The sequence below is a fragment of the Mobula hypostoma genome, chromosome 9, assembly GCF_963921235.1.
Source record: "Mobula hypostoma chromosome 9, sMobHyp1.1, whole genome shotgun sequence".
NCBI lineage: Eukaryota > Metazoa > Chordata > Chondrichthyes > Myliobatiformes > Myliobatidae > Mobula > Mobula hypostoma.
The window spans coordinates 141,503,846-141,517,240 of NC_086105.1; the positions used below are offsets into that span (position 1 = coordinate 141,503,846).

Consider the following 13,395-nt stretch of genomic DNA (forward strand, 5'->3'; position numbering starts at 1 on the left):
GTAGGTCCCCTGCAGACAGAAACAGGTGAATTGATTATGGGGAGCAAGGACATGGCAGACCAATTGAATAATTACTTTGGTTCTGTCTTCACTAAGGAGGACATAAATAATCTTCCAGAAATAGTAGGGGACAGAGGGTCCAGTGGGATGGAGGAACTGAGCGAAATACATGTTAGTAGGGAAGTGGTGTTAGGTAAATTGAAGGGATTGAAGGCAGATAAATCCCCAGGGCCAGATGGTCTGCATCCTAGAGTGCTTAAGGAAGTAGCCCAAGAAATAGTGGATGCATTAGTGATAATTTTTCAAAACTCGTTAGATTCTGGACTAGTTCCTGAGGATTGGAGGGTGGCTAATGTAACTCCACTTTTTAAAAAAGGAGGGAGAGAGAAACCGGGGAATTATAGACCGGTTAGCCTAACGTCGGTGGTGGGGAAACTGCTGGAGTCAGTTATCAAGGATGTGATAACAGCACATTTGGAAAGCGGTGAAATGATCGGACAAAGTCAGCATGGATTTGTGAAAGGAAATCATGTCTGATGAATCTCATAGAATTTTTTGAGGATGTAACTAGTAGAGTGGATAGGGGAGAACCAGTGGATGTGGTATATTTGGATTTTCAAAAGGCTTTTGACAAGGTCCCACACAGGAGATTAGTGTGCAAACTTAAAGCACACGGTATTGGGGGTAAGGTATTGGTGTGGGTGGAGAATTGCTTAGCAGACAGGAAGCAAAGAGTGGGAATAAACGGGACCTTTTCAGAATGGCAGGCAGTGATTAGTGGGGTACCGCAAGGCTCAGTGCTGGGACCCCAGTTGTTTACAATATATATTAATGACTTGGATGAGGGAATTAAATGTAGCATCTCCAAGTTTGCGGATGACACGAAGCTGGGTGGCAGTGTTAGCAGTGAGGAGGATGCTGAGAGGATGCAGGGTGACTTGGATAGGTTGGGTGAGTGGGCAAATTCATGGCAGATGCAATTTAATGTGGATAAATGTGAAGTTATCCACTTTGGTGGCAAAAATAGGAAAACAGATTATTATCTGAATGGTGGCCGATTAGGAAAAGGGGAGGTGCAACGAGACCTGGGTGTCATTATACACCAGTCATTGAAAGTGGGCATGCAGGTACAGTAAGCGGTGAAAAAGGCGAATGGTATGCTGGCATTTATAGCGAGAGGATTCGAGTACAGGAGCAGGGACGTACTACTGCAGTTGTACAAGGCCTTGGTGAGACCACACCTGGAGTATTGTGTGCAGTTTTGGTCCCCTAATCTGAGGAAAGATATCTTTGCCATAGAGGGAGTACAAAGAAGGTTCACCAGATTAATTCCTGGGATGGCGGGACTTTCATATGAAGAAAGACTGGATGAATTGGGCTTGTACTCGTTGGAATTTAGAAGATTGAGGGGGGATCTGATTGAAACGTATAAAATCCTAAAGGGATTGGACAGGCTAGATGCAGGAAGATTGTTCCCGATGTTGGGGAAGTCCAGAACGAGGGGTCACAGTTTGAGGATAGAGGGGAAGCCTTTTAGGACCGAGATTAGGAAAAACTTCTTCACACAGAGAGTGGTGAATCTGTGGAATTCTCTACCACAGGAAACTGTTGAGGCCAGTTCATTGGCTATATTTAAGAGGGAGTTAGATATGGCCCTTGTGGCTACGGGGGTCAGGGGGTATGGAGGGAAGGCTGGGGCGGGATTCTGAGTTGGATGATCAGCCATGATCATAATAAATGGCGGTGCAGGCTCGAAGGGCCGAATGGCCTACTCCTGCACCTATTTTCTATGTTTCTATGTTGTATTTCACCTCAAAGACCTAGGTTCAAATCTACCTTTGATTTGCAGCGATAAGGCCTTTTCTTATTTTCTCCTGATTAGCCAGTCTGGCTTGAACGCATTTTGCAGAATATTACACAATATATACAGTTTAAGGACAGCATAATCCATGAGTGGTTTACTGATTAACGTAAACAAGAGAAAATCTGCAGATTCTTAGAAATTCAAGCAACACACACAAAATGCCGGTGGAATTCAGCAGGCCAGGCTGTATCTATGGAAAAGAGTAAACCGAGTAACGTACCTTGGCTAACTTTTCTCCCGCCTCTTTCTTTACTGCTCTCTCCTGAGTTGCATCAGCCTTCAAAAAAAGAGTCATAGCAGTGAATAAACTCTTATAATCACAACTTTATATGAGAGACTGGAAGAAGAGATTATCGTTGCTGTTCACCAAGTGCCAATAGGTGGCAGCACCTGACCACATGAGACTCTGCAGATGCTAGCACTCCAGAGCAACACACACAAAATGCTGAAGGAACTCGGAAAGTCAGGCAGCATCTATGGAGAGGAATAAATAGTCGACATTTTGGGCCAAAACCCTTCACCCAGACAAAATTTTTGGGATGGCCAAACTGGCGATAACCTTCTAAAAAATTCTGTCATATGCCACAGCAATTGTGAACAGAGTTTATCATTAATCAATAATTAGGTAACAAAAACACTGGACAACAAAGATATTGCTTCCTGAATACTTTTGGGTGTATCTTATGAGTTTGGGGCTGCTGATCATGAAAGTCACCATGAAATTTCCCTATCACACACCACTTTTTTGAAATTGTCTATAACTGCAATTTCAATTCATAATTCAAATCAGAATAACTGATACCAAGATTAAGGATCACACATAAAAGTTGCTGGTGAATGCAGCAGGCCAGGCAGCATCTCTAGGAAGAGGTACAGTCAACGTTTCAGGCCAAGACCCTTCATCAGGACATCCTGACGAAGGGTCTCGGCCCGAAATGTCGACTGTACCTCTTCCTAGAGGTGCTGCCTGGCCTGCTGCGTTCACCAGCAACTTTTATGTGTATTGCTTGAAATTCCAGCATCTGCAGATTTCCTCGTGTTTCCATGATTAAGGATAGTGCTTTTGTTGGTCCACAAATCAAGCAGGTCATCAATGACAGGCAATTCGAAGAACTTCTAGTGGAACTGGAGAAAGTCGCATGGAAAGCATTCAAGGATGTTATTGAAATTTTTCTTGGCAACAATGAGCATCAAACTATGTGCAGCTGGTTGACAACATGCTTCAAACATCCAAAACCATGAAGTGCAACATGTCACTGATGATTCATTTTGTCCATCCCCATTTAGACTTCCTCTCTGCAAACCTTGCACTGACAGTGACAAGCATAGTGTCACCAGGAAATTGCGATCATGGAGAAACAGTATCAGGGCAACTGGAATCCGTCAATGCTGGCTGATTATTGTTGAACACTTAAGCGAGAAGCCTCAAACATTGAGTACAAATGAAAATCGTCAACAGAATATTTTTAGCTTAGATGAACTACTGCAAAGTATCAGCACCATTATGCAATTAAATGCATTATATTTAGCAGAAGTTAATTACTTGTTTCTTCAAAATCCCACATGATACAAGTTGTCTGAAATTATATTTGTGTTCAGCTTCAAGCAGTCTATCATAAACAAAAAAAAAATTCTGAGGAAGCAACACTTTTGAAAAAATTTGTTGTCCAGTATAATTATCAAGTTAGTAGCAGCCAAACCAGCTGCAGCAAGAAGATCATGGTCACAATGTGACAATTCCTTGTCTTCTTCTGTCTCCGCCTGCCCCACAAACTCTCCTCACACCGTCCCCTCTAACAAATGCTGGGTTTCCACAGGACAAGTTAATCCGAGCCGTCCTCTACATGGGTAATGGTTCCCTGATGATGATAAGGGGGTCAGTGTTGTAAAGACACAATGGGCAGTATAGTTATTAACGTAATGCTATTACAGCGCCAGCAAACCAGATTCAATTCCTGTCACTGTCTGTAAGGAGTCTGTACGCTAACCCTGTGACCGTGTGGGTTTCCATCCTTCCTCTGGTTTCCCCCCACTTTCCAAAAACATACGAGTTAGTAGTTAATTGGTCACAAGAGTGTAGTGGGGCAGCAGGGGCTCATTAGGCCAGGAGGTCCTGTTACCATGATGTATTTATAACCAAAATAAATAACAGCACCCCACCCCACCCCACCCCGACCAGTTCAGACCAAGTGGCTCCTGCCAGAATCAGCTGCAGAATCACCTGGGCCTCAGATTCCAAGATAAATGGAGCTTTCAAAGGAGGAAAAGTAATGGTGCCCACCACCGAAACTCACCTTGTTTCCCAGTAACATGATGACCACGTTTTGCGTTGCGTATTCATGGATCTCTGATAGCCAAGCCTAACAGTCAAAAGAAAAAGGAAGATGACGTTATGAACGGCACTGAAGATGAACCACAGTCCAGTGAGAGATCAAAGCGACTCAGTTCAGTTTTGCCTCGGTCTCCAATGCTCGAGACCCCAATCCCAGAAACAGAGTCATACAGCACAGAAATGGGCCCTTCACTCCAACTGGTTCACGCCAACCAAGAATCCCAGGAGTAGGCCATCTGGCCTGTCGTGGCTGTTCAGCCGTTTAATAAGATCATGGCTGATCTGGCCATAGACTCAGCTGTGCCTACCTGCCTTCTCCTCATGACCCTCAATTCCCCTGCTATACAAAAATCTATCTAACTATGCCTTAAATATATTTAATGAGGTAGCCTCTCCTGCTTCCTTGGGCAGAGAATTATACAAATTCAAGAGTTCTCTAGGAAAAGCAGTTTCTCCTCCACGCCATCTGAAATCTTCTCTCCCTGATTCTCCTAGCTTGTATCTCACTCACCAGTAAAAACAACTTTCCTGCCTTTATCTTATCTATCTCTTTCATAATTTTATGTTTCTATAAGATCCCAGATGGGGGCAGTTTTGGTCACCTATCTACAGGAAAGATAAGGTTCATTGAGTGCAGAGATAATTTAGAATCAGAATCAGAATCAGATTTATTATCACCGGCATATGATGAGAGATTTGTAAACTTAGCAGCAGCAGTTCAATGCAATACATAAAATAGGAAATAAATAAATAAATCTTATTCCGAATACCTTATACAGTGTACGTATATTGAATAGATAAAAATCGTGCAAAAAACAGAAATACTATATATTAAAAAAAAGTGAGGTAGTGTCCAAGTGTTCAATGTACATTTAGGAATTGGATGGCAGAGGGGAAGAAGCTGTTCCTGAATCGCTGAGTGTGTGCCTTCAGGCCTCTGTACCTCCTACCTGATGGTAACAGTGAGAAAAGGGCATACCCTGGGTGCTGGAGGTCCTTAATAATGGATGCTGCTTTTCTAAGACACCGCTCCTTGAACTTACAAAGAGGTTTTGAGTTATAAGGAAGGATTGAACAGGTTAGGACTTTATTCCTTGGAACATAGATGATTGAGAGGAGATCTGATAGAGATATACAAAATTATGAGGGGTATAGATAAGGTAAATGCAAGCAGAATTTTTCCCCTGAGGTTGGCTGGGACTACAACCAGAGGTCATGGGTTAAGGGTGAAAGGTGAGAAGTTTAACATGAAGGGAAAGTTCTTCACTCAGAGGGTCATGAGAGTGTGGATTGAGGTGCCAGCGCAAGTGGTGCATGCGAGCTCAATTTCAACATTCAAGCGAAGTTTGGGTAGGTACATGGATAGCAGGGTATGAAGGGTTATGGTCTTGGTGCAGGTCAATGGGAGTAGGCAGCTTAAATGGTTTCAGCATGGACTGGAGGGGTCAAAGGACCTGCTTCTATGCTGTACTTCCCTATCAGTCTATCCCTCTCATTCTTTTGAATTCCAGTGATTACTGTCCCAAGCAACTTAATCTACCCCTGATAGGTTAACCCCTGCATCTCTGCAATCAACCCAATGAACCTCCTCAGCAATGCCTCCAAAACCACTCATATTTGCCATTGTTTAACCCATATCCCTCTGAACCAGGGGATCCCAACTTTCTTATGCCATGGAACCCTAACATTAACCAAGGGGTCCCTGGACCTCAGGTTGGGAACCCCTGCTCTAATTTAACCCCTTTTTAATCTGAGTACCTTTTAAATGTTGTTAAAATATCTGCCCCACCATATCTTTTACCAGGCTGTACTATATACTGATCACTCTCTGGATTAAAGAAGTTACCCATTGGGTAACCATACTGCCTGTCACAAAACAACAAGTATCACATCATATGTCAATCTGATTCTACTCTGGATTCGGCCCATGTTCCAGACTCAGATCACAGATTTGAATTCAGTCTAGGAACCGTATTTGGGTCCGTGGTCTTGATTTGGCCCTGAGTTTGGGCCTTAAATCTGTTTGCTACACCCTAGTGCAGTTCATTCCTACTTTTGTTTTTCACGGACCCAATCTTTGTCTTGCTTAATGCACATGACACACACGACTAGATTTCAACTCAAGTTTAATTGTCATTTAACCATAACTGAATACTCATGAATACAGCCAAATGAGACAGCGTTACTCTGGGGTCAAGGTGAAAAACACAGTACCAACAGTCACACACAGCACAAAGCACACACAAGATAGCAAGCACAAAATGGTATCACAATCATGCAATAAAACAGTCTAAAACTCGCACCATCAATCTACAGTTGACCAGAATAGAGCTTGTCTTCTGCTGAGTGACCACTGGGGGGAGCAGCACCAATTCCAGCCTGGACGTCTCACCACACCTCCCCCGGTGGAGCACTCCAGCTCCGATGCCTCTCTCAGGTGACACCACGGCTTGAGGCCGAGTCCTCGCATATACAAGATAACAAGCACCTACAGAATACCAGTAAAATACAACCGGGCAAAATATACTAATACAGACCCTTCAGTCGACCACAATACAGCTCGTCTTCTGCCTAGTAAACACTGGGCGGGGGCAATATTACCCTATGTTTTCATCCCTCTTTATACATTCTGTAGAATTTTATATGGAAAGGAAAAGGCCGGCTTCAAATTGATTCTTTTACACTTACTGATGTTTTAGTTATGTCAGCACTCACTCTTATAGCTCATCGTTACATAGTAGATGATAAACCCTCTCTGTACTTCCCATTCACTAGTAGTGTCACATTCAACATACTTTATTTACCCAATATTTCTGTGGCCACAGTAAGATCCAGGGAAGGTGGCTGCAGCATCAATTAGATCACACATTCTCTTACTCCCACTACAATGCTCATTTCCTGTCTCTATAGGTTATCTCTTAATCTATTAACCTGTTTGTCTACATCTGAATATGTTGTACTTACATTCCTTTATTAAGGTTCAAAGTTTTAAAGTACGTCGGTTATCAAAGTATGTATGCAGTATACAATCCTGAGACAGACAGCCATGAAACAAAGGAAAACACCAACCTCCCCCAACCACCTGCAAAAAAAAAACAAATTGTGCAAACAGCAACAAAAAAAAAAGGAGTGAAAAACACAGAATAGAAAACACAAAATCCAAAGAGCCCAGGGATATTCAGTTTAGCTCAGTGTTGGTTATCTGCAGGCCGCTTCAAAACAACAACAAAAAACAGGAGCGACCAGTAACCAGAACACCTCATAACGTGAACTACAGAGTCCCTATCTAAAGAGTCAGCTCTCAGCAGTAGAGTCATGGAGTTTGCCTTAGTTGATTTAAAGTCCAAAATGAAAAAAAGACAAGATGTTTCCATTTTTTTAAAATCAAAAATCACAGAAAACCATAAATAATAAAAATAAGAATCAAGTGATTATTTATGGGCAGCAATTCAGAGTTAGTGTAGGGGGTTCCATCCTGGGGTCCATGGACCCCTGCTTAAAGACACTGGGAACCCATCGAGTTAGATAAGTAGGCCTTTCAGCACAACTGGCCCATGCTGACCAAGGTGCCTTTCTAAGCTAGTTCCATTTGCCTGCATTAGGCCCATATCCCTCTAAACCACGGGTTCCCAACCTTTTTTATGCCATGGACCCCCACCATTAACAGAGGGGTCTGTGGACTCCAGGTTGGGAACTTTGCTCTAAACCATATGAAATGGTGAAACACCAGCGTGGCTCCTGGTGAGGTCGGTACTACTCTACGTACAGTTTCTTTCCCTTTCTTGTGGAGTGAGCTAGCTAGTTTGTTTAGCTTTCTGTGCCTGGTTAATGGCTCCAGCTAATTAGGTGACCCTTAACCTGTCCTTAGAAATTGCAGAACTTTCAGAATCAGGTCTAGTATCACCACCATATGCCGTGAAATTTGTTGATTTTGTGGCAGCAAAACAATGCAATACATAATACCGTAATAGAGAAAAATCTGAATTACAGCATGCATATATTAAATAGTTAAATTAAATAAGCAGTGCAAAAACAGAAGCAATAAAGGTAGTGCGGTAGTGTTCATTTGTCCAATGTCCACTCAGAAATCGGATGGCGGAAAGGAATAATCTCTTCCTAAATCATTGAGTGTGGGCTTTCAGGATTCTGAACCTCCTTCCTGATGGTAGCAATGAGAACAAGGCACGTCCTGGGTGATGGGGATCCTTAATGATGGACGCCACCTTCTTGAGACATAGCTCCCACAAGATGTCCTGGATACTACAGAGGCGAGTGCTCATGGTGGAGCAGTCAGGAACAGTTCTCTATTTAACCATTGTTCTGCACTCAAATTCAAAGTTCAAAGTAAATTTGCTATCAACGTACATACAGCATATGTCAACCTATACAACCCTGAGGTTCATTCTCTTATGGGCATACTCAATAAATCAATACTAGATTAATAACCATAATAGAATCAATGAAAGACCGCAGGAAATTGGGTGCTCAACCAATGTGCAAAACACAACAAACTGTGCAAATACAAAAAGAAAGAAAGAATAATAATAATAATTAATAAATAAACAATAAATATTGAGAACATGAGATGGGGAGTCCTTGAAAGTGAGTCCTTAGGTTGAAGGAACACTTCAATGATAGTGCTGGTGAAATTGAGTGAAGTTATTCCCTCTGGTTCAAAAGCCTGATGGTTGAGGGGTAATAACTGTTCCTGAACCTGTTGGTGAGAGTCCTGAGGCTCCTGTACCTTTCTCCTGATGAGAGGAGTGAAAGGAGAGCATTTCCATGGGATGCAGATCCCTGACGATGGATGCTTCTTTCCTGTGACAACTCTCCATGTAGATAAGCTCAGTGGTAGAATTGGCTTTACCCTTGATGGACTGGGCCATATCTACTCTCTACAGTAGGATTTTCCAATCAAGAGCATTGGTGTTTCCATGCCAGGCTGTGATGCAGCCAGTCAATACACTGTCCACCACACGTCTTTAGAAGTTTGTCCAAGTTTTAGGTGTCATGCCGAATCTTCATAAACTCCTAAGAAAGTAGAGGCGCTACAGTGCTTTCTTTGTAATTACGTTTGGGTGCTGGGCTCAGGACAGATCCTCTGAAATGATAACACGGAGGACTTTAAAGTTGCTGACCCTCTCCACCGCTGATCCCCCGATGAGGACTGACTCATGGACCTCGGGTTTCCTCTTCCCGAAGTCAATAATCAGTTCCTCGGTCTTGCTGACATCGATTAAGAGGTCATAGAAACATAGAAACATAGAAAATAGGTGCAGGAGTAGGCCATTCGGCCCTTCGAGCCTGCACCGCCATTTATTATGATTATGGCTGATCCTCCAACTCAGAACCCCGCCCCAGCCTTCCCTCCATTCCCCCTGACCCCCGTAGCCACAAGGGCCATATCTAACTCCCTCTTAAATATAGCCAATGAACTGGCCTCAACTGTTTCCTGTGGCAGAGAATTCCACAGATTCACCACTCTCTGTGTGAAGAAGTTATTCTTAATCTTGGTCCTAAAAGGCTTCCCCTCTATCCTCAAACTGTGGCTCCTCGTTCTGGACTTCCCCAACATCGGGAACAATCTTCCTGCATCTAGCCTGTCCAATCCCTTTAGGATCTTATACGTTTCAATCAGATCCCCCCTCAATCTTCTAAATTCCAACAAGTACAAGCCCAGTTCATCCAGTCTTTCTTCATTTGAAAGTCCTGCCATCCCAGGAATCAATCTGGTGAACCTTCTTTGTACTCTCTCTATGGCAAGGATGTCTTTCCTCAGATTAGGGGACCAAAACTGCACACAATACTGCAGATGTGGTCTCACCAAGACCTTGTACAACTGCAGTAGTACCTCCCTGCTCCTTTACTCGAATCCTCTCGTTATAAATGCCAGCATACCATTCACATTTTTCACCGCCTGCTGTACCTGCATGCCCACTTTCAATGACTGGTGTATAATGACACCCAGGTCTCGTTGCACCTCCCCTTTTCCTAATCGGCCACCATTCAGATAATAATCTGTTTTCCTATTTTTGCCACCAAAGTGGATAACTTCACATTTATCCACATTAAATTGCATCTGCCATGAATTTGCCCACTCACCCAACCTATCCAAGTCACCCTGCATCCTCTTAGCATCCTCCTCACAGCTAACACTGCCACCCAGCTTCGTGTCATCCGCAAACTTGGAGATGCTGCATTTAATTCCCTCATCCAAGTCATTAATATATATTGTAAACAACTGGGGTCCCAGCACTGAGCCTTGCGGTACCCCACTAGTCACCACCTGCCATTCTGAAAAGGTCCCGTTTATTCCCACTCTTTGCTTCCTGTCTGCTAACCAATTCTCCACCCACACCAATACCTTACCCCCAATACCGTGTGCTTTAAGTTTGCACACTAATCTCCTGTGTGGGACCTTGTCAAAAGCCTTTTGAAAATCCAAATATACCACATCCACTGGTTCTCCCCTATCCACTCTACTAGTTACATCCTCAAAAAATTCTATGAGATTCGTCAGACATGATTTTCCTTTCACAAATCCATGCTGACTTTGTCCGATCATTTCACCGCTTTCCAAATGTGCTGTTATCACATCCTTGATAACTGACTCCAGCAGTTTCCCCACCACCGACGTTAGGCTAACCGGTCTATAATTCCCCGGTTTCTCTCTCCCTCCTTTTTTAAAAAGTGGAGTTACATTAGCCACCCTCCAATCCTCAGGAACTAGTCCAGAATCTAACGAGTTTTGAAAAATTATCACTAATGCATCCACTATTTCTTGGGCTACTTCCTTAAGCACTCTAGGATGCAGACCATCTGGCCCTGGGGATTTATCTGCCTTCAATCCCTTCAATTTACCTAACACCACTTCCCTACTAACATGTATTTCGCTCAGTTCCTCCATCCCACTGGACCCTCTGTCCCCTACTATTTCTGGAAGATTATTTATGTCCTCCTTAGTGAAGACAGAACCAAAGTAATTATTCAATTGGTCTGCCATGTCCTTGCTCCCCATAATCAATTCACCTGTTTCTGTCTGCAGGGGACCTACATTTGTCTTTACCAGTCTTTTCCTTTTCACATATCTATAAAAGCTTTTACAGTCCGTTTTTATGTTCCCTGCCAGTTTCCTCTCATAATCTTTTTTCCCCTTCCTAATTAGCCCTTTGTCCTCCTCTGCTGAACTCTGAATTTCTCCCAGTCCTCAGGTGAGCCACTTTCTCTGGCTAATTTGTATGCTACTTCTTTGGAATTGATACTATCCCTAATTTCTCTTGTCAGCCACGGGTGCACTACCTTCCTTGATTTATTCTTTTGCCAAACTGGGATGAACAATTGTTGTAGTTCATCCATGCAACCTTTAAATGCTTGCCATTGCATATCCACCGTCAATCCTTTAAGTGTCATTTGCCAGTCTATCTTAGCTAATTCATGTCTCATACCTTCAAAGTTACCCCTCTTTAAGTTCAGAACCTTTGTTTCTGAATTAACTATGTCACTCTCCATCTTAATGAAGAATTCCACCATATTATGGTCACTCTTACCCAAGGGGCCTCTCACGACAAGATCGCTAATTAACCCTTCCTCATTGCTTTGAACCCAGTCCAGAATAGCCTGCTCTCTAGTTGGTCGTTGTTGTGACACCACTCAGCCAGATGTTCAGTCTTCCTCTTGTGTACCAATTCCTCAACACCTTTGAGTCATACTTTGATTCTTTCATATATATATATATATATATATATATATATATATATATATATATATATGCATAACTCCCCGTCAGAATCAGCCTGTCGTTTAACCATTGCCCTGCACTCATATTTTGTTGGCATGTGGCGAAGTGGTTAAGGCATTCGTCTAGTGATTTTAAGGTTGCCTTGGCTTTGGCAGCGTGTGTGTCCTCGAGCAAGGCACCTAACCACACATTGCTCTGCGACGACACCGGTGCCAAGCTGTATGGGTCCTAATGCCTTTCCCTTGGACAACATCGGTGGTGTGGAGAGGGGAGAATTGCAGCATGGGCAACTGCTGGTCTTCCATACAACCTTGCCCAGGCCTGCTCCCTGGAAACCTTTCAAAGCACAAATCCATTCTCTCATGAGACAAACAGATGCACGCATATTCCTTCATATAAGTTTTGTTCAAGAGGTAGAAATAAGCTTGAAAATCATTCTTCTTTTATGGATTCATCATGCAATCAGAGATCACATTGTATTTTACAATTAATTGTCTAGTAGAGGATCACATGATTTAGATGAGGGAATTAAAAGTAACATTAGCAAATTTGCTGATGACACAAAGCTGGGTGGCAGTGTGAAATGTGAGGAGGATGTTATGAGAATGCAGGGTGACTTGGACAGGCTGGGTGAGTGGGCAGATGCAGTTTAATGTGGGTAAATGTGAGGTTATCCATTTTGGTGGTAAGAACAGGAAGGCAGATTATTATCTAAATGGAGTCAAGTTAGGAAAAGGGGACATACAACGAGATCTAGGTGTTCTTGTACATCAGTCACTGAAAGCAAGCATGCAAGTACAGCAGGCAGTGAAGAAAGCTAATGGCATGCTGGCCTTCATAACAAGAGGAATTGAGTATAAGAGCAAAGAGGTCCTTTTGCAGCTGTACAGGGCCCTGGTGAGACCACACCTGGAGTACTGTATGCAGCTTTGGTCTCCAAATTTGAGGAAGGACATTCTTGCTATTGAGGGAGTGCAGCGTAGGTTCACAAGGTTAATTCCCGGGATGGCGGGACTGTCATATGTCGAAAGATTGGAGTGACTGGGCTTGTATACTCTGGAATTTAGAAGGCTGAGAGGGGATCTTATTGAAACATATAAGATTATTAAGGGATTGGACATGCTGGAGGCAGGAAGCATGTTCCCGCTGATGGGTGAGTCCAGAACCAGAGGCCACAGTTTAAGAATAAGGGGTAGGCCATTTAGAACTGAGGCTTTTTCACCCAGAGAGTGGTGGATATATGGAATGCTCTGCCCCAGAAGGCTGTGGAGGCCAAGTCTCTGGATGCTTTCAAGAAAGAGATGGATAGAGCTCTTAAAGATAGCGGAATCAAAGGTTATGGGGATAAGGCAGGAACTGGATACTGATTGTGGATGATCAGCCATGATCACAGTGAATAGCGGTGTTGGCTCGAAGGGCCGAATGGCCTACTGCTGCACCTATTGTCTATTGTCACACATT

General features: G+C 43.2%; 1 protein-coding gene across 1 annotated transcript in view; it reads right to left on the reverse strand.

The window, feature by feature from the left end:
* LOC134351405 (ras-related protein Rab-26-like) overlaps positions 1–13,395 on the reverse strand; it is a 441,889-nt gene that overhangs the window by 7,539 nt on the left and 420,955 nt on the right. Inside the window, exons 6-7 of the mRNA XM_063057505.1 lie at positions 4,159–4,224; positions 2,085–2,141 (exon numbers count right to left, since the gene is read on the reverse strand). Coding sequence (XP_062913575.1) covers positions 2,085–2,141; positions 4,159–4,224 — 123 coding nt within the window. The remainder of the gene's footprint in view (positions 1–2,084; positions 2,142–4,158; positions 4,225–13,395) is intronic.